Here is a 22,032-nt window from a genome sequence, read left to right on the forward strand (position 1 = left end):
CTAGACAAGCACATGTGAGCTGACAACATTAGCCTGGGTTGTAAAGAAACAAGTCTTCAGAGGTGAGAAAAAGTGGAAGGCGATGCATATGGCTTGAAAGCTCAATAAAAAGTAATAAATAATTGCAATGGGTTATATAATCAAACATATTAAATGCCAGTTTATTAGACACCACTTGAATGCTGCCCTTCCTGGAAGGAGGCCAGCAAAACTCGGCTGCTGTGTTTGAAGATTTTTGTAAGGGCTAATTCAGAGCAGCTCAAGGAATCGTGAGGCACGTGCACACACGGCACACGTCTCCAATGCACAGCCAGGCGGAACTCGCCAAAACACCTTTCTGAATGTTACATGGTATTCAAGTATCTTCTTAAAGGACAGTTATCCTAGAAGGGAGTTAAGCATCCCTTCTCAGCAAAAACTATACCTACATCAAACCGTAGCTTTCAAAACTCAAGATATTTTTGCCACTGTCATCTTGTACCGCAAGTGGTCCTGAAACATAAAATTGTGAAGGTCAGCATGGGGAAAATAGAGGAGCCATGTGCATGATTCCTTATCGGATCAAAGGTTTCCTAAATCACATGGAAAGTTGTTGTGACTGCTCTGCGGGTAATTTGAATCGGGCATCTGTGTAGCTAAATTGATGGAGTAAGCATGCATTTCTCAAATAAGTGATCCCCAGTCTTTGCTGGCATGTAAGAACCTATATTGAACAAGTAACACAGGCAACACCATGCTTCGTAAATTAAAAACCTAAGCCCCAAGTCAGCAAGGAGAGCAGCGGTCACGAATCATGTCAGAGGGTCACGCAAGCAACATGAGTTACGAGCTGGGGACTTTGAGTACCCTAAGCTTAACTTATAGGGACATATGATGGGGCACAGAAAGTTAATAAGCATCACAAACACTAATGCAATTTTCAGAATAAAAACCAGGATCAGACCCTGGGACCATTCAGGATCTGAGGGGTTATTTCTCTGGAAGCTGGATTAGCCTAGGTGGCCCGGCCAGCAGCACAAAGTAACTCTTCAAAAGAGTTTGGTGAAACAGTTTCAAAACACCAGACAGGGAACAGATACAGAAGTGTAAGTTACACACTTTCATGCCACACTGCAACAGCTAAATCACTCAGGAAAGGACAAGTGAGCAACTATTCAATAAATGTAAATATTAAGGGGGTCATACAGTTAAAAAAATAATAATAGATATACAACAACTTCCCCTAGTTCTTGGAAATATCCCAGGTCAGGATTATGCTTCAGCCCCAAAGGGAAATGCTTTACAAAGTTATATCATTGGAGGACACAGATGTATAAAATAAACTTTTATGCAGTCTTAATTACAGAAGGTACTATTGCAACAATCAGACTTGGGATATAATTCTATTAAAAATAACAAGTAACTTCACAGACTTGTGTTAAGTCAACTTTTCCTCTGTGAATAAATTGCAAAGGATATTATTTCTGGGACAGAATAAATTCTTGAAATTAGTGAGTAACTTATGCATCGCTGCCCTGCTCCAAGAACACATTATTTATTTTTACCATGACATAGCGAAGTTATTAATCTGCTGCCTTCCATTTCAACAATGCGAAATGCTGTAAAATGCACAGACACCTGCATTACAGTACATTTCAGTTCCACTTTATATCAGTCATAAACATCTCTGTTTTGGACATCTCTTCAAAACAAATGCTGCAAGCACACTGTGCGTAGCATTCGATTTTATGAAACTATAAAAGTTCTTCACTGTTAATTACACAGACAAATGTCTCATCACACATTTGGTTACCAGGATAATATAATTAGTTTTCTACATTAACCTTTCAAACATAGAGCCTGAATTTCAAGTTGAAAGCATTGTAAAAACACTCAGTCTGGAGGTATATTATACTTCCTCTTTTTTGTGATGATAATAAAATATTAAGACTGAAAAAACCCAATGTTGTGTATGCAAAAGATATTTTTTAATAGACAAGCTAGGTTTAACCAGCATTGTCCACAAGACATGGGTGTACAATGCCCTCATGGGCTTGTATTTCCAAGTCTGGGCTAGCAGCCCTGTGACAGAAGGTTTATGCTGATAACTGGTAAAAGCTGAAGTCAGAACTGTCTTAAATCTTGTCCATATTTGAGGTTTAAGCATTTCACTCTGGGCTGCCGCCTCCTTTTCAGGTCGAGCAGTCTCCTGGTATCAGATAACTAAGCCCTTCCTTTCAAAACAAAACAGATGCCAGTCCTCATCTGCAAAATGCAGTAGCAATATTCCTCCCCTGAATTTTGTAAAGCCTGTGTTTAGTACGTCCTTTGTCTAGAAGGCCGTGACTTCTTGTTTATCACCTTATCAGAACAAAGGATTGGAAGAGAGGACAAGCCACCACGTCTCCCACTCCGACACCATATCACATGAGTGAACTTCCCAAGCTCCATTCAAAAAGCAATTGGCCTCTACACCATCGCAACCGTCAGAGGTCACGTCCAGTATCATGTTCCTCTAATTGCGCTGAAACTTCCTCCAGTTTTCAGCCTACATTTACACAAAGCCATATTTTGCCCATCTGTGCTGGTGCAAAAAAGACCATCTAGGTTCAACGGGTCTTTTCCGACATTTGATCCTTAATTTATCTGCACCTTAAATAAACTGGATTCTTCTGATTTACTTATTTACCCCACTCTTCTCAACAGTGCACCTCTTCAGTTTGAGTTCACCGTTCTCGACTGTGCAACCAAAACACACGCACATCCTATTCCAGATTATGCTTCACTCGTTTATACACTGGCATTAACATTTCACCTTTTCTAAAGGTAATGGTTTCAATGACGTATCTTAGCATTCATTCACACACTAAAGCCTGCATCACATTGATGTTTCAACAGCTGATCCCCTGGATCAGTTCAAACACCTAAATTGGAAAACAAACAACTCTAAACCAACAAGTTGGAGTGAGTATCTTCCTGGGATGAATTTTGGCATAAAACAATGAAATCAAGCGAATCAGTGATTATACCCTGAAGCACCTTATTAGTGGACAGGACACCTAGCTGGGGAAAGTGGTGTGATCTCACCATCCCTGAAGCACAATATTACTCCATGCAACGTGAAATGTTTTAAAGGAAAGCTGGAATGCCAAACACCACTCATCTCAAATCCCTGCCGAAAGGTGGGAGCCCAGATTTCAAGTACTTTCGGCTGAGTTCAGTCCCTGCCACCGCTTTCCCTACATCTCAGATCATTGCCTTTGTCACTAGGAATCTGGATAGAAGTGGACACCAAAGTAACCTATTGAAAAGAAAGCAGAAAAGGTTATGTGAGCTCTGAATAATTTACTGAATTGAACCCAACTCCCAAGGGGAAAAAAAACCCCAATCTAGTCTAAAAATCTTGCATGATCATCATTCGGTCTTGTCAAAACCAACATGCTTTGAGGAAATCTGAAAGTTGGACACTCAGGATGTCGTCAGGAAATAGCACCTTTTTCTTTCCATAGCAACTGAAGGTGGGCTGCCAGGAGTGCAACTCTGTGCTTCAGTACCTGATAAGGAAGATCCTTGATATGACTCATATTCTTAAAGGTTAAATTCTGACCGGCTCTTGAAATAGGTGAATTTTAGGCACTTAAATGTCAGAGCATGTTCAGTCACAATGAAAAGCTGGGCATACTGATAAAATTCACCAAAGCAAACCCAAAAGACAACACAGCCAAACCAAAATCAAAATCAATTGGGCTGACCCATGGCACAGATGTTGAATCACAGACTCCTGCACATTCTTAGAAGCATCCTGGCTTAAGCAGCTAGATGGTAACTCCTGCCAAAGCTTTATCATGATTTAGGGTTGGAAGAGAAAGCATTCAATGTAAACCTCTGGTGGTGGTCGTTCCATCGGGTTTATCAGACTTCACCAAAAGTGCTTACAGAACATGAAATCCAAACACAAAGCACAGCAGCCACCTTTGCTTCTCCCTGGAAATGGGTGTAGGGAAGAAATAGTTGCTCAAAATCCTGATGGTGAGAAGCTGAGAAGGGAATTTAATGCAGCTCTCACCCCCGTGTAAATATTCCAACCATCAGAAGATTCCACACCGTCCAAGACATCCTCTTTTTCTCTCCCATTTGCTGCTGACCTCTAGAAGAGGATACGGCACTACGAGTTAAGGAGACACAGGCATTTTGTGTGCAGATTGAGTTCAGTTGCTGATTCACACACTCAGAACCAATGCTTCTTGCTGGCTCCAGGGGGCAACATGCCCAGACTACAGAAACCTTAAATCACCCTACAAAAACGTTTAGGCTCCTGGTGCAGTAAAGGGGAGGCAGACACCCCCAAATTTCTCACTGCAAAGGCACCTGCCTTCTCCAAAGCCTGATCAAGGTGTCCAAGAGCTTGCTTTATAAGGCAAAAGTCATTATTGTACCTCAAAATCTGGCCCTTACTCCTCTGAGTTTGGCCCACCAAATTTTTGCCAAGAGGTGCAGCACCCAGGTGAGGTCCTAGATGCGACAGGAGGGGGCTGGAAGCAAGAAAGGAAGAAGCACTCTGCAGCTGAGGACTTATACAGGACAAAAAACCACACAGACAGGAAAGAGAAAGGTTCACTGATAACCAGTTCTATCATGCTGCAGTATAGATCATGCTACAGACTCTATATTACTTCTCTGTTTTCTTTACACATTTTTAACTGTTGATTTAATTTAATTTTGCCATGACAGGATTAGCAGGCAGGCTACAGAGGTGAAAGGACATTACATTAAGACAGCACATTAATCCTCTATCCCACCCAAGGCAGAAGCAAAACCAAACAAATAGCAGCTTCCTGGAAATTGAATTTCTGTTATCCAGATGTCAAAGATGTAATACCCCAATTACACAAACTATTGCCAGTGAAGCATGCCAGCGAATATGCAATGTAAATGGGGTGAGCACAGAGCTGCAAAACTGCAGAGTCAGCATCTGGCTCTCTGAGTGAGTGATAATTAGCACTGTGTGTAGACACTAATAAACATTTATGTCTGAAATTACAACTTTTAGCAGTGTTAATAAAGGATATATTGGCAATTCGTAGAATAAAAGGGTCTTGAAAAGAACGTCATATTAAACAATGGCAGGCGCTTCCTGTGCTTGCACAGAGATTTTTTTCCTCCCTAATTGCAAATGGCCACGCTATGTTGCTCGGAAATTAATCAACACAAGCACATACCTAAAAAAACTGGTTGTGTTTCTTTGGTCTCCCCATTAACATCATTGCTGTAGTCAGAGATCTTATATATCTCATGATGGTAATCTGGAATGAAAAACAATAAAAAAAATTAGAACTCAAGTGATCTGGAAAAAATGAACACTGAACACATTGCTACAGTTTTACTACATAATTTATCAATATATCTGCAGTTTATTTCATGTACATCAAATTAACCACAGAAAACGTGCTCTGTATCAGCACCTCCTAAAAAAAAAAAAAACAAACAACTTTGCTCACACTGAAGAGACTCAGCTCAAATATTTCACAGATTTTAGGGAATAGCTACGCCTGCCCTAAATTAGTGTGTTCATTTTCACAGCAAATTATCCCACCAGATGCCAATTATCTGGCTTCTTGCTTTACAGATGGAAAGCAGATTTATAACGAAAACTTTACCTTCCCAGAGACCAAGAGAAACTTTCAAACTTCACCTCAATCAGAAAATCAGCAATGTACATTAGGGCTGCATCGTTCAGCTATACCGACTCACCTTGGTGTCATTGGCCTCTGAATTCTGAAGAAAGGAGGATCAGGGACACCTTAGGATATTCACCTATAGAAACTAATGTCTGTGATGACCCTAAGAATAAACATTAGCATCTTGTATTCAGAGATGTTACAGGATAAAAAAAATAATTCAACATTGAATTTCTTTTTCAAATAAAAGAATATTTTGCCATGAAGGTCTCTGCTGTAATCCCAGGCAGGTGTTCAGTAAAACCAGAATTTTGTTTACATGTGTGTACGGAGGGAAAAGTCCAAGAAAAAAATAATGTCTAAAGGCAGCTCTCCAGGATGCTATTTCTGACTTTGCTACTGGCACACACTTTGTCCTTCGGCAAATCACTCAAGACTGAACAATATATTCAGTGTCTTGAAACAGCCCCCACCTAACTCCTTTAACACCCTCCCAGTCCCCAGCACTCTCAGCTACTCCCTCCGTAAACTGGTTTTTATGTTTACCTGCCTCACGAAAAGGGAGGTAGAGATTAACTTATGGAAGAGAACTTTGGGGGACTCACTTAAAAGGCACAACAGAAATGGAGGGCGGCATAAGCAGCTCCTCCTCCTGCAAGCAGCACACCTGCACCTCTGAGAAAAGAGCTACAGGATCAGAGAGGTCTCCTGGAAGCCAAACTTTTTTTTGTTATGTGCCGTTTATTTGTACAGCACAACTGTCTCGAGGGCACAAGAGGAGGAACAACCCAATAAGTAAACTAGAATCGAGCTTAACACAGCAACGTAAAAGAAAGAAAAGGGCCTGGAAAAAAATGAGGGGGGGGAAAAAAACCACAACAGAGAGTTGGAGAGGTCAGCGATGAGGTGCTATGCAAAGGGTTTCTCTGCCTACCGAGCACGCCCAACAAGTGAAATGGTTAAAGGTGAAGTTCGAGATACGACGTCAAGGAAGTAAAGGCTTCTTTCATAAGGCTAAAACTATGGTGTTTATGCTGACTGCCTTCCATGGTCATTACTGTCCTGTCGAGGAGCGGGAGCGATGGAGTGGCTTGGTGGGCACTGGTGGGCAGCCAAGGTCAACCCACCACACTCTGCACTTTCATCCTCTCAGGGGTGTCCAAGATCTGCTAGGAGTGAGTATGTGGTAACTAGGAATTAAATGACTTAGAGACTCATGCTCCTTACATATATAGATTACACGTGCTTTCTTCTCTAGCACTTCCCTCTGTACATCCAGCTGGCCACAATATTCTTCTGACCTACAGCTGCTGCCCCAGAGGTGGCTGTGTTTTAGTGCAGGAATGGATTTCCTCTCGATCTGGTCATTGTTGGATCATCTCAATAAGGTGCTCTGAAGTTTTTTTTTTGGGGCAGAATAAGCATTGTATGGGTGCACATCGTTAACACATTGTGTGTTGCCAATGGATTGACACAGCATACCCTTTTCTCTTTGGTTTCCTTCTTCTGCCTCAGATGTCACAGTCCAGGCGCTGCAAAATCCATATCAATTTCACAACAGTAAACACCAAACTGTGACATTACGGAATGACTCCAGCAAGAGGCAAAGGCCAATTACAAGAGACAACTATTTATACATAATTATCTTTCTAATCAACTGTGATAGAAAAAGAGTATGCGAATGCAGACTCACATGCAAAATGAATTTTTGTCTCCTCCACTCTCAAAGTACAAAGACATAATTTTCTCTCTAGATTGTGTTTTTAGTGTAGCTTTCTATTTGAATTTCCACATCCAAAAAGAGACCCCAGATAAAATAAGAATTACTAATAATGTACCATCATAACTGAATTTACCTATTAAAACAAGGTTAAATAGATTGTCTTATACACTGATGCATATCTAAACCTGTAAGGAGTGGCAACTGACAATCTGCAAAATAGTAGTCTATTTCTGATAGTGCACATATTCTTTTTACAGCTTCATTAAGACAAATAAAACCAAGTCTTCAATTTCAGTTTTGCTTTTCCACATGTTTCACCCCCCCCAGGCTCTAGCCCAGTCCCACACTAACTCTGCCTCCGAGTCGGGAGTATGTTTGATATCAAAACCCTACAAACCAAACCTGTTCTCCGTAGAAATGAAACCCCTCAATAGGTTTGTTAATGCATACAGACCTCCAGTACATTTTAGACAAGTCTGATGGGTCACTGCCCCTCTAGTTTTTAACAGGGGATATGTGCGGTGCTCCAGACCCCCTACAAAGATCCAGCAGTCGTTATTTACCATTCCTACCAAGAGAGTTTATTTCCATCTTTAAATTTCTTCGCATTGAATGTGATTTTGCCAAGTGCCTGCAAAGACATCGCTCTTTATACAGCAAGTCTTGACACTTGCATGTGTGTCCCCCCTTTCCCAAGTGTGACATTACACCCAAGCAGTCACCTGCCTTGAACTTGGCATGCAGGACACACACGGCGTTTCATGGAGATATTACCGTCCAATACTTGGAAACACAAAAGGAAAAAAAAAAGATCTCGAGTCAAACCCATCAGGGCAATAAGACCTCATCAACCGGAGAAGGGATAAAGCCTCAACCAAAATAAATCCCTAGGGCTGGGAAGTCCACCTGTTAAAATGCCTACCAGCGCTTCTATCTTTTTTTTATTTATTTAAAAACCCCCCGACAACAAGACTGAAACACAGAGCTGTGCTTCTTCCCCGACATGAATCCAAATATTTTCCCCCGCGATCTCTTTTAAAATATCCTCTTTTCCAAAGCAAACACACCCCGAGTGAACAACTTACACGCCAGCGGCTCTCCCCTGCCCACGTACAATTAATTAGCTGCATGGATTTTTAATAAAGCAACCTCTATTCGGCTTTTCTTTGAAATACGCGGATGTACGCAGTCAAGGGGAGGAAAAAAAACCACCCAAAACACAATAAATCCACAGGAGTTGAATACTAAGAAGGTCCGTTGCTGCTCAAGTGTCATTATTTTTTGCTCGCTTCCCGATTTTACCTTTTCTCCCCCCCCAAAGCACCATTTACCAGGAAACACGATCCAACTTTATTTTGTGCGAGACCTGCTTGGAAAAAAAACACGTCCACCTTTCGGGGGGAGGGAGGGGGTTGTTTTTGCAACAACACGTAACACACATGCAAAAAATAATAATAAAAAAAAAGACTAAAGGGGGGGTTAAAAGAAAAAAAAATTAAAAAGCGTGCAATGGTTTCGGGGAGTTGAACCACAGGATTGCGGAGTTAAATAACAGATACGGGGAGGGAGAGGCGACACGGGGAGCGGGAACACGGGCGTTTCATAACGCCCCGCTCCCCCCGGTACAAAAGTCGGGGCTGCCCCCAGCGAGGGAACAAAGCCCGGGCCGCCCCCGCCGCCCCCCGGCCGCCGCCGCCGCCGCCTTACCTTCGTTGATCAGTTTAAAGCTTTGGGATTTCCTGCTTCTCTTCCTCTGGGTGAACTCCATGGTGCGGGCAGGAAGGAGCGGGGCGGCCACCCGGCGGTGGTGGTGGTGGCAGGACCAAGGTCCGTCTCTTTAATCAGCAAAACACGCGGGGGTTGGGAGACGGCGGCTCCGGCGGGTGAATAAAGGGATCCGGGACAAGTTGGCTCCGGTCTTCCCCCCCCCCCGCCCCGTACCTCCCGCCCCAAACTTTGAGGGAAAGCGGGGTGCGGCGGGGGGAGCCCGCGGGGGCGATGCCGGGCAGCGCCGCCGCCGCCTTCCCCCCCGCCGGCTGCGCGGCCGCGGCCCGGCGGCGAAGGGCGGCCCGCAATGGCTCGCCGCCGGCTCCGGGACCCCGGTGCCACCTGCTGGGGGAAGGCGGCGCGCAGCCCGGCGCGCCCCGCGGCGGTTCCGCCAGCCCCGGCCGTAAGCCGCCACCCCGAGGCCGGCCCGTCGCCACACGATACGCCGGGGAAGGCGGCCGGCGCCGCCGGGCCCCGCCGCGGGGGTGGCGGAGAGGGGGGCTGAAGGGAGAGGGGCTGAGAGGGCAGCGCCATTTTGTGTCCCCCCTCCCGCCGCCTCCGCCCCCCCTCCCTTTCCCCCGGACACCCCCAGTTCACGGGCACTTGCGCGCTCCCCTTGCCGTGCCCCGCCGCCGCCACAGGTTCCCCTTCCCGCCCCCGGGAAGGCGCTGCGGCCCCGCGGCTCCCTGGCGGGCAGAGGGGTGCCCGGCCGTGAGGGAGCGGCGGCCTCTCGGCGCGGCCTTGTGCTGCCGCCGGGCGCTCGGGGCCGCTCCGCTGCCCGCGGGCCCCGTCGGGGGCGATGGGTTCCCTGAGGGGCTGGGAAGGGGGGGGAACGCTTCGTGCTTAGCGGGACCGGAGACGTTCCCGGGCCAAGGTCCGGCGGGGATGGGCTTGAACTTGACGCTGGTGTGGCTGCGGCGTGAGGAAAGTGGCCAAACCTCAGAACCGGGGCTCGGCTGGCGCTAAGAGCTGCTTATTATCGTGTTTTACTGTCATCATCACAGCGATGTGCCCACTCGCATCGTGGACCAAGGCCTGGCGGAGCACACTGAACCGCCGGCCGGGCCGAGGGATGCCGAGCTTCGCCCACGTCTGTTAACCGTGGATTGCCATAGCAAGAGGAAGAGTCCGGGTCCTCTGAGGAGTGAGATTTAGCACATCTGGCAACGCTCCGATGGTCACCAGGTGACCACAGCCATGCGGATGGCCCAAACACAGCTGAAATTGGTGCTCTGATTTATTCACCACTTGACGCCTTCAGCCATACTTCCAGTTCCCTTGCTCTTACTAAATTCGTTTGTGGTGTAGCTTTTTTTTTTTCTTTTTTACAGTCAAGAGTGCTTTTGCCTAAATTAGTTTGTGTACCTTTTTTTTTTTACAGTCAAGAGTGCTTTTGCCTGTTGCCTGTAGAAGAAGCACCCAGGCTTTTACAGTTATGACTACTGATAACTGAAAACACAGCTCCCGATCATCATCTTGTGTTTTAAGTGTAGTCAGGCTGTGTTATGACAAGGAGAAGAGTATGTGATACTTGCATACGCCCACTCGAACAGATGCAAATGCAGATCTTCCCTTGGTCTCGTCAGAGTACCCAGGAGAATCCCGTTGGCTCCAGTAATATTGACTGACCCTATCACTTGGAATAACGAAATAAAATTCGTAAGAAGAAAGCAAGCTGAGTATTAACAATAGCGATTTGTATCCTAACTGTCATCGTAGGCGCAGTCAGACCTGAATTCTCTCATGCAAGGTGCTGTGTGGAGAGGATAGCCGGTTCTGAAAAAAGCAAAATCAGGAAATAGGCTTAATGGTGAAGCAATATCAGAAAATATGCCTAATGGTAAAATTTATTAGACTCTGGAAAATTAAATTCATGAGGGAGGTTATGGAAACCTCACAGATTGGGTAAGGGTGTAATTTTCTATTAAATTGCTAAGTGGAAAATCCCAGAGGCAATCAATATGCTACTTTTGGAATTTTCCTAAACTTCGCTCTAAGACTTTGTGAAAGGAAACTGGGCTAACGTACTATTTAAAATCCTGCATTATATATTTTTGGGAGGATGCTGAAGCAGCAAAGGTAGATGGATGTCATGTGCTGTTTGCTAAATTGTGTGGGTCCAATTAATCTCTGGTACAGCGCAGTAAAATCAGGTCTGAAATGCAGCAGCAGCGTGCCTAAATTTTATGTACAAAAAGAGTATTTTCTCTCTTTTTTTTTCCTTTCCTTTCCCTTCCCTGCTGATTCCTGTCTGCTAACTTTATTTACAAGACTTAGAGCATTGCTGAAACTGTTGTGTTTGACTCTCATCCTTCCTGGGACAATAGGAGAATTTTTATAAAGCATAAGGCCTTCATTTACTGTTCCACTCACATGATAGGCTTTATCCTGCATTGGCGCAAGGAATGTGCTATAAAAATAAAAAGGTCTTTTCTGTTTTCCTCCGTTACTCAATTTTGTGAAACATTTTGGGGTATCATTCATGAAAAAGTGATGGCAGCGTTTCATCAACTCGTTTTCTCCTTTAGTTCTTCCTTCTCTGTGTGGGATTTTTTTGGCTTAAAGGGACACTCATGATACGAAATGACATTTTGGTCTGAACGCTGCACGCTGCAGTTTCAAGTAACGTTTTATGAGAGTTAGCACATCCCCTTTTTAGTGGTATTTCCCTTTTTCTTCATGTGAATTAGAGATTCACTCTTTTCTACATGCAGAGTAAGCCCGATCCTGCAAGCAAACCTCATGACGGTTACTTAGATGAGTAAATCTTGCGATTTTCATTCATGGAAGTATTAGTCAGTTAGGGTACCGAGGCCCCGATCCTGTCATCTCATCTGCATAAAAGTGAATTAGAAACTAGGACAAGGTGACTTTAGGTCAAAGTCTTCTAGTTGTCCACGCAACACGTAGGAGGATCCGGTAGCTGAAAACCAAGCTTTCTGTCTTGTACTGCTAATGTTTCTCAGCCGTGACTTAGAAAAAAACTACTTCAAGAACTCAAAGGCTGCCATGTACAGTAAGTTGTGAGCCCGTTGGGGGGAATTTTGGGGTGGGTATCCCGCAACTGCACCGGGACTGTCTGCTTATTTGTCACGGGCCACCATGGCATTATTCTAGCTGGAGAAACCCGGCGATGAAAGTCGTCTTTATTCCGTTAGAATAGCTGCCTTGTGTCACCCCAGATAGTTGCCGGCTGCATCGCGGTGGCAGCCAAGTGACTTAGGACATAAGTGCGCTGGCTCCAAGGGGCAGTCAGCTTTTAATTCCATCTTATTTCAGTGAATATCTCAGTATTGGATTATTATTATTACACATTAAGAACCTCTAGTTCTTTTTTTCTGGTGAAAATACGGAAAATTCAGAGCATTTTGTATATATTCATGAATAGTCGCAAAGTATTTCCTCAATCAAACCATTAATTGAGTAATGTGTTTTTCAAAATGCCATGAAATTAGCTAATAAGGGCTTTATCTTGCAACATACTCCAGGTCAGTATGATTATCCCTGACTATTTCCTAGTTACCATTTTATTATGCTGCAAGTTACTTTCAAAATATTCCCATTCCAACTGATGTTAATTTTCCCAACAGTTTTCTGGTATGTAAAATGCCTTTTTTTTTCAGATGCTAGATCATGAGCTAACCAATTAAATAGAATTAATCTATTAATACTTCAGCATTAACAGCAGCAGTGCTCTTCACATCAGGATGTCCCAGACTTTTTTCTTCGCTTCCAGGCTCAAAGGTGTGTCCAGTTAATTACAATATTATGATTATTGTTCAGAAAGTAGGATGATGTAGGATGAAGAAGACTGAAGAATTCTAGAGCTGAGGAGAATTACAGGGGTGTACTGAGAGCTCCTTCAGCTTTTCAGTTGGAAAAATTATACTACTGGAAGAAGTCTCACAAACTTGATGATTTGATCTGAGGCTTTAAGTCTAATGTCAAGGAATCCATGCGAGGCTGGGTGAAGTAGGAAGAGGCTGCCGACAGGCATATTAATTAGTAGCGCCATGATTACTACTCATCTTGGAGCCTGAAGAAGTTCAGCGCGGTATTAGGAAGCCAGAGAAGGGTGAAGAGGTAAATTGGAGATCAGGAGCTGCATAGGTGACAGGTTAATAGGTTAGCTATTTTGGTTAGTTACATGTAATGAATGTCACTGAGGATTTTATGAACTGCAGTAGCGTTTTCCCCTCGCTAGTTTCCAGTGATGTTTTTGTGGTCATACAAAATAGGTACTCCCAGTACTCCCACCTGGAGTACTGTGTCCAGCTCTGGGGGCCCCAATATAAGAAGGACATGGAGCTGTTGGAGCAAGTCCAGAGGAGGCCACGAAGATGATCAGAGGGCTGGAGCACCTCTCCTATGGAGGCAGGCTGAGAGAGTTGGGATTGTTCAGCCTGGACAGGAGAAGGCTCTGGGGAGATCTCAGAGTGCCTTCCAGTACCTAAAGGGGCTACAGGAAAGATGGCGAGGGACTGCTTACAAGGGCATGGAGTGATAGGACAAGGGGGAATGGCCTTAAGCTGAAGGAGGGGAGATTTAGATTAGATGTTGGAAAGAAATTCTTCCCTGTGAGGGTGGTGAGGCACTGGCACAGGTTGCCCAGAGAAGCTGTGGATGCCCCATCCCTGGAAGCGTTCAAGGCCAGGTTGGATGGGGCTTTGGGCAACGTGGTCTAGTGGAGGGTGTCCCTGCCCATGGCAGGGGGGATTGGGACTAGATGGGCTTTAAGGTCCCCTCCAACCCAAACCAGTCTGTGATTCTATGTAGGCAGTATTTTTTCTCAGCTCCCAACTTGACAATAGAAGTTGTGGATGCTGCGCTGTCTTCCTACAAACCTTCTCTTTCAGGGGCTTTCATGTTGGCGTATCCAAGGACTGGGTCATTACAGAGGTAGGTTTCTGGATGTCCTGAAGAAGTCTCAGCTAGGAGTGCAGTTTAACTTGTTTTCTCATCCCCCTTAAGTTTTCCTGTACCATTTCAGTTACAGTACTCAACATCTGATTATGTCTCTAGCCTTACTCTCTTTTTACTTTGGGACACTATTTTGAAGTGGTTTCTTGTCCATTCTGCTGCTTGTTAATCTTCCTCATATAAATTTACAAGAAAAAACTACAGGATGGACCAATGTTTTCATCTGTTTGCCAGCTCAGGGAGACCAAAACATTCCAGAACTGTTTCAACAATAAAGAATATAACCAAATCTATGTACAAAGTGTTCTTTGTGTGTGTGGTTACAAACCCTCTGTATTTTTCTGTATCAGAATGCAAACCCCATTTTGACTGTAAGGCTGGGCTTTTCCTCCCCTCTGTTGTTTTCTGTGTAGCCTGGACTAAGACTGGAAGGAAGGGCAGTATAGTCTAAGAGTCAAAAGTTTGCTGGTCATCCACTCTGATCAAATACTTGGAGGATAATTGGATATTAAGGTATTAACTCTTCCCTAGGACAAACCAGTTTTCCGATTTGAATTGGGTGGGGAGACTGAGGTGTCTAAGCAACAGATGTGGTTGGAGGATAAAGAAGAAAAGGTCTCAACAATGCTTTTATGAAAGCTAATGTGGAAGAGTAAAAAAAGTTTGCCCATGTACATGCATGTCGTCTGTTTCTCCACAACATGGAGAAATCATGAGCTGCACAGGTTTTGCCCTGCTTCCCACTTACAACCCAAGATGCTTCAAGGGAACTCAGGGAACTGCGAGTAGGGCTCGTTATTTTGCCTAGAACTCTTTTTTGTGCTATAGAAAGAATAATAGTGCTTAGAAATCTTAGTCTGGATGTGCCTTTGCATCGCTACCACCTCTGTCTAAAGAGATGAAGTGTAAAGCCAGGCTGGCATTCTAGGAAAGGGCATGTTTGAGGTTTGGATAGTTCAGGAGTTAACGTTAACCGTGGGAGCCTGACCACAGCTAGGGTAAGCGTTCCCGTTTCTGATGAACTCTACAGGCACAAATTGCGGCAACCTCAGCTCAGGGTCCAGCAGCCCAGTGAGTCCCCTGGTAGGAAAAGTTCAAAAAGGGTCACGCTACTAATCATACCTCTGCTTTTGTGTCAGTTTGCTTCAGACACAGCAGCTGAAGGCAGATATAAGAGCGCAGCCATGGAAAGAGTCAATCACTGGAGCTATGGATGGAAAATGAATGCAGAATCAGCTGCGGGAACAATAGCGTTTAGCAACATTAGACAGCTCTGTGAGGCTGCGGGATGAAGAAGCCCAGACAACAACCATCCTCCGTTAAGTTCTGACTGAGACCGATGTGGGACATTATGCAGTGCCTCCCCAGCCCAGCCTTCTTGCCGTTCCCAGCTTGCCACAGGGAGCTGCTCTGTGTCTCCATTCCGCCTTGATCCTCTTCCGTTTCTCCTGCCACACATTAGTAAATGCACTTGCACTAAAATCAATGGGAGTTTGAAAACTAAAAGTAATGTGTGCTTTGGTATGCTACTAATCCACTTATTTGGATCCTCTTACTGCTCCTCTGGGCTGCCCAGATCCTCTCTATCAGCCCACCCAGCTGCTCTGATCTGCTCTCTAAACTTCTGCCGTGGCTATATTAGCATCCCTGTCAACTCACAGGGCTGCTGCCTCGATGCCTTCAATCCCCTCTCCCAACGAGAGTCTCTCTACTAAATTATAATCCTTGTAGCTCAGAATACTGATGCAAGCTAAAATAAATTCATGAAAAGTTGCTGCAGCTCCTACTAAGATGTTCTATTTCCCTAAATGTTTTCAAACAGTACTTACATTTCAGGCCGGAGAAGTATCTTAAGACACGTTCATAACCATCTGCCTGCTTTTCAGTTCTAAAAAAAAATGAAATTTCATTGCAAGGTACAATGTAGTTCAAAATCTACTCACACGTGCACTTTTTAAAGAGAGATTATGTGAATTTAATATCTGTGTCAGGCTGCAGACTGACAACATCTGAAAACGATGCTTTTATTCAGCAGTAAGATATATGCAGCAGTGTTTTCATTAATGTGCCCCCCCCAAGATTCACCCTCGGAGATGTGTAGATATTGAAGACTCCATCACGCATTCAATCCCTGACCTCTCTGCTGAGGCAGCCAATGCACCTGAACGGGTATTTTCTCTGAGATGGACACATCCTGTGGGGATCACACTGACAACACAGAAGTATGATCATTTGGTAACAACTTTGAGAGATTTCTTGCCTGGGTTGAATAGAAGCTAATGAACTCAAACTTAGAAGTACAATACTTTACGCTCAACCATTTATCTTCTGTGTACACATAAAAATAGAAGAAAAATAGACATTTTTATGAGCTTTTCTATCATCCAGTGAGATCTTTTTGGCATTTTTTTTTGGGGGGGGTCTCTGTTGTGTTTATTCACCTATAATTTGAATACAGCTAAAATGTCTCCAAAACAAGGGTTGTGAAGTATAGACCTTGCTTTGGGGAAGGCTGAGGAGAGAGACAATCATATGGATCTAAACCTCAGTGCATGGCATTTGACAAACCAGTCTGCATTTGCAGGGATTAGTCCTGTTACTGCATCTTTCCTGGAAAGAGTTTGCTGCTTGGTTATCTGTAGTGCAGACTCATGCTCAGAGTATGTTCCCTGCATAACGTGGTTTGCCCTGTATTGCTGAAGGGCTAGAAAGAACATCTACAGAAATAGCAACAACAACAAAAAAAAAAGCATGATCATTTTCCTGCAAAGTGTTTTGAATTCTTTAACAGTCACAAATGGTCACTGCTGTCAAAAGAGCATGGTCTCCCTAGTGACATCTTGGGAGTGATTCATTAGGGGCTCTGATGACACAGTGCCATAAGCTGAGTTACCAATGCTGTTTTCTGAAAGAACAAAATTTTCCTCAGGTAACTCCTGTACCAGCCAGTTTGACAATAATTAGCTGTTCTTAAATGTAAAACTTTTTTAGAAGCAATAATGACTTTTTACACCACCTCAGTTTTCCAGGTAATAAAGCTGCTGGGATAGGAATTGACCTATGCATCCTTTAGACAACCTAAACAATTCACGTAAATATTCCTTTCTCAAAACCAGAGGATAATTATCATTCGAACAGTTATTTCAAGCATGTTTCTAAAAGCCACGCTAGCCTTACTAACTAGTAACATCCATATGTATGTCACTACTTTCCTAAGCATTTTAACGGTGCATTACACGTTCCTGGCAGACCGGAACTATGGGGGTTGACTTACCATGAGAACTAATCAAGTGATACTTTAAAAAGCAAAACAAACCAAATTAAAATGCCGCCTGCTTCTTTTACCCCTAATGATGCATGAGTATCATACACTTTTGAAGACTTCTGTTGGCTAGAAAGGCCAGGAACTTTTTTTTTCTGCCATTGCCTCACCTGTGAGCTTTTCTTGTCTTTGCTGGTGACTTTTGGACACCCGTGGTGGAGTGCTACCACCCACTACTTCTTCCATCTTCGCTCTGGCTGAGTGTTTCTCGGTCTGTGACCTCCTGGTGATTGTGTGCTACTGCTTAGTCAGTTCTGAAAGGTAAATAAGAAATAGCAAGCCTAGTATGAGTGGTTTAAATTCACTTTATGGAGGGGATGGCCACATCCCCAGTGCAAGAATTGTAGGGAAGTCCAGTTTGCAAACCTTAGCAGAAGTGCTACCAGCAAAAACTGTCGCACATGTGAAGGTGACCTGTGGATGTGACACGCTGGAGCTACCTGTAAACAAACTAAATAAATGTGGAGGCAGTGCATGGGGAACTGGGTGGGTTAATCCCTTCCACAAAGTTAAGGACTGCTTTAATAACTGAAGAAAAGAGTGAGACTGGATGTGGAGCTCCCTTTGCCAGAAGTGGACATATTCAGTCATGGTATAAAGGCAATTTTATCAAATTTCTTTTTTGTTATAGTATTTTGAAGATGAATAAAAGGAACCATGCACCTATCTGAAAAAGGTTTCCAAGACTGATCTGTGCCCTGCGTTACTTGAAATGAGCTCTTCTGCAATCTCGGTCAGCTGTACGGCACCAGTTCTGCCTCCTGTGTGCAAGTGAAAGCATACGCTGGCAGAGCCGGGGTTTTCCCCTGGTTTAATATCAAATGGAAAGTGAAACTGGATACTCATAAAGTATTGAATACAACCTGAAAGCAGCTAAATATAAACTGAGTACAACAACCGAGCGCAACCGAAATCATTCTGATCAGCTTTACCACTTTGGCAAATAGATGACATCTGGGTATTTGGGTGAAACGACGTATTTCTGAGCTGCCATCAATAATATTCCTCTAAGTTGACAGCTGGCTTGCAGCAGATAAAGCTGAGCAATCACTTCATCATTGAGAAATTGGAATGAAACACCTCATGTGTGTTTTAAGCTTGTATTTCTATTACTTACAAGGCTCTTATGAATGTTCCAAGATTTCGAGTAACTTCTAGATTTCCCTTTTCAGTCATGATTTCATGTGGAATATTGTGAAGTGAATTACTTCAAAGCAGCTTTGTGGTTAACTCCGTGGGGTTGTTCCAGAGGTCTGTGGAAACCTGGATCTAGGAAAAACACGGGTAACACTATTGCTTCCAGACTCAAGCTCAGTTACAGTGAGCTCTCAAGACTCTGCAAGTGGTTTTGGGAGAGCTTAACAGCCTGGCTAGAGCCCTGACAGCAAATATAACATTTATTAATCACACGTGAGACAGAAATATGCAGCCATTGTGGTACCAAACCAGCAGCATTGCTCTGAAAAGCCAAACAGGAGCAGTAGAAAACAAATAGTCAAACTAAGGATTTATAGCAGTGATCTAATTGACTCTAATAAGTAGAGTAATGCCATATATAATAAATTGATAGTTTGATATACAGCTTGGAAAAGCATCCATTTCACATGTTAAAAATACCTTAAGCACTGATTTCATCAAAAGGATCACTGCATGGATGAGGGACTGGCACAGGGAAGCAACTGTCTGCTTTCATAACACACTGCTAAGCAGTTTCCACAGTCTAAGGCCTCCCCAGAGCAAGGGGGACTCAGAGAAACTCTCCTGTGGTGCGGAGGAACAGTTTCCACTGCGTGGTCCAAGGAGCAGAGCTCATAGTGTGAGCTTTCATGTGTGCCACGAGTTTGTTTGGTAAGGGGAGCTCCAGATATCCACCCTACAACCCAGCAGCGTGTGTGAATGGAATCAGTCAAAGGACAAGAGATCCGTAACGAAGCAGGCAGGGTCTGTAGCGAATTGCCAGTGTAGATATACCCTCGGGAAGATGTTCTGAGGAATACAGGAGCTTTGAACAGAATCCAGCCCAGACTTGACCCAATGATTCATGTCCCTCAGAAAATGTTGCCCTGACCCCAAGGCAAAGAGAAGTCAAACAGATTTGCCATCTGGGAAATGAGAGAGCAAGGTGGAGTGGATCTCCTTGTGAGTTGTCAGTGAAAGAAGGCACCACTGCTTCTTACACATCAGATTTTCTAATTTCTTCAAAAAGAGAAGTCTCGAGGAGATGGATGACACCAAATATTTTTTCCCCCCTTTCCTTCTTCAGGGAGATATTAGTGAACGCTCTCAGAAAAACAGAGCCAACATATATACATATTTGCATACATACAGCAACTCTTTTGGGAGATGTTGTACTTTGTAGATTGCCACTTCGCTTCTACAGGACAAGACAACTACGCAATTTACATTAAAGGATGTTTTGATTTGGAGACAAGAGAGCACAGAACCAGGAGTACCGGAAGAAGGGCATCAAATCAGCTGTGGAGGGTTGTGTCATTGTTAGGGAACTTTTAGACACCTTTTAGAGGTACAGCATTAATTTCAAACCTAGCCAAAGTTGGTTTTACCAACATAAACTGTTCAGATGCTTTCCTTGGTGTTATACCCCTCCCTGCCACTTTGTTGGTTTAATTTTTATAAACTGGAAAATCTTTGGTCTAGGTACCACCTCAGAGTAACAGCATCATCCTTGTGAATATTGTGTGTGAGTTGGCTTTCCTCCTTCATTTTGCACTCTCTAATTGAGATATAATGTCAAACCAGAGCAGGAAATGAAGCAAGGTCTAAGGTTATGTCTACACTACAGTTAATTGAGGGGGCAGCTGGCACTCAGACATGAGCATCCGGATTCGTTTGCCATAAAGTCCTCTACAGAGTATTCCTACAGCCTCAGGATTTATGCCCTTACCCAAGTGTGGGCACATCCCCCTGGGCCTCTCTACTGAGACCTTCTTGGATCCTTTCACCGTCAGATGTGCAATAATTTCCTTGTAGGAGAACTATGAAAAAGTGTAGGAGGACTGTTCCTGCGTCCTCACTGCAAAGCGATTGCATTCAAGCCTGAGGTAAAGGAGGGCACAATTTCTAAATCCACACCCCTCCAGCCTGAGTTTAAAAAACACCCTTAAACCAACAGGCTATTTTCTGCAAGAAAGAGCCATGGTGCACGGCTCAGATTATCTAACCGAGGTGAAAAGCCAGTTGTGGTTACAGCCCCCCAAAATAGCTACTGGAGCACTGGGGAAAGGCAAAGAAAAAATCTAGGAGAACCTACAGCTGAAAAAAGCCTGGCAGAGCTATGGAGGCAGAAGCTGCCACGTGCCATAGCATGAGGCTGGAGGAGACAGAGGTGCTGCCACCAGCCAGGCTGCTTCTAAGCAAAACAGAGGAGCTGAAGTTACAGCAACTTCCACCCTTCACTGTTCAGTGGCCTCTGTTTCCAGCAAAGGCCTGATGAATTTAAGCATAGTGAGTACTGGTTGTTCTTACCCGTTCTTCAAAGCTTTTTCTGGACCTCTTGGACTTTACAAGCCACAGGATGGAAAATGCTGGACAAAAGCAGGTAAATAAAAAAGACATTAAATTCAGAGTTCAGCCTCTCTTTGTGTTAATCTGTGTCACAAATGCTGTGTGCCTGTGACAAGGACTCAAGCTAACGAAGGCAGTAGTTTTTACTTCCAGGATATGCACATTAAGCCCCCACTTCGGAGCTCAGATCCTACCAGCTACCTCAGTCCTCTAGGCCTGATGGAAGCAGAAACCAGGCACCACACTTAAATCCCAAGGCGCTGTCTCAGGTGCATGGACAGCACAGGGACAGGGAGCACAAACCTTTCCCATCTCCAGGGTGATTTTTAATACCAGCACCTAGGGACGGAGTGGGGTACTTGTGAGTGCCCTGCAATTAAACCCTACGCTGTTTGCTGGTGTAGTTTCACCTGAGGGCATCCCGGAGTCAGGGAAACAGTTCTGATTTCCCTCAGGGCGTTGTTAAGGCTCCCGCAGTGAACAAGTGAAATGGCTGGTGGCAGGGAGCAGCCGAGAAGGCGTCCTGCCCTCCCGTGCCACAGCCGCACCCTTGTATGGCCGGGCCCACGCGCTCCTTGGGGCTGGTGACAGCCTCATGGAATCATGGAATCGTTTAGGTTGGAAAAGACCTTTGAGATCATCCAGTCCAACCGTGAACCTAACACTGCCAAGGCCACCACTAAACCATGTCCCCAAGCACCACATCTACACGGCTTTTAAATACCTCCAGGGTTGGTGACTCCACCACTTCCCTGTGCAGCCTGTCCCAGTGACTGACAACCCTTTCGGTGAAGAAATGTTTCCCAATATCCAGTCTAAACCTCCCCCGGCACAACTGGAGGCCGTTCCCTCCCATCCTGTCACTTGTTACTTGGGAGAAGACACCGGCCCCCACCCTGCCATCCCCGGGCCCAGTGACCAGCCCCAGGCCCTCCTCGGAGCCCAAAGAGCTCCTCCTGCGCACACTCACGGTGTCGCACTGTCGCGCACTGTCGCCCACTGTCACGCACTATCGCCACCCCCCGGCGCTCCTCCCAGCCACCAGGGGGCGCTGTGTGAGTGCGTGCAAGCATGGCTTTGCGGCCCGGCTCGCGGCGCGGCAGACCGGAACTGACGCT

General features: G+C 44.7%; 1 protein-coding gene and 1 long non-coding RNA gene across 5 annotated transcripts in view; both read right to left on the bottom strand.

Moving 5' to 3' along the window:
• The window catches only part of BEND7 (BEN domain containing 7), a 45,404-nt gene extending 35,735 nt beyond the window's left edge, over positions 1 to 9,669 (bottom strand). For 3 of the 4 annotated variants that reach the window (XR_008577631.1, XM_054829850.1, XM_054829838.1), the window contains exons 1-2: positions 9,088 to 9,669; positions 5,199 to 5,282 (exon numbers count right to left, since the gene is read on the bottom strand). Coding sequence is in view for 3 of the 4 variants with exons in the window: in XM_054829850.1 (XP_054685825.1) it covers positions 5,199 to 5,282; positions 9,088 to 9,148 (145 nt within the window). In the remaining variant the exon portion in view is untranslated. The remainder of the gene's footprint in view (positions 1 to 5,198; positions 5,283 to 9,087) is intronic. The other variant, XM_054829829.1, reaches the window with a different exon arrangement.
• A 1,148-nt stretch (positions 9,670 to 10,817) lies between these two features.
• On the bottom strand, positions 10,818 to 22,006 carry LOC129212537 (uncharacterized). The gene is made up of 6 exons (XR_008579200.1): positions 21,885 to 22,006; positions 20,876 to 20,934; positions 17,500 to 17,643; positions 15,897 to 15,955; positions 15,190 to 15,274; positions 10,818 to 10,923 (listed from the first exon to the last, which is right to left on the bottom strand). It is a non-coding gene; the product is annotated as an uncharacterized LOC129212537 (long non-coding RNA).
• Between the last annotated feature and the right edge of the window lie 26 nt (positions 22,007 to 22,032).

The sequence above is a fragment of the Grus americana genome, chromosome 1 (assembly GCF_028858705.1).
Source record: "Grus americana isolate bGruAme1 chromosome 1, bGruAme1.mat, whole genome shotgun sequence".
Taxonomy (NCBI): domain Eukaryota; kingdom Metazoa; phylum Chordata; class Aves; order Gruiformes; family Gruidae; genus Grus; species Grus americana.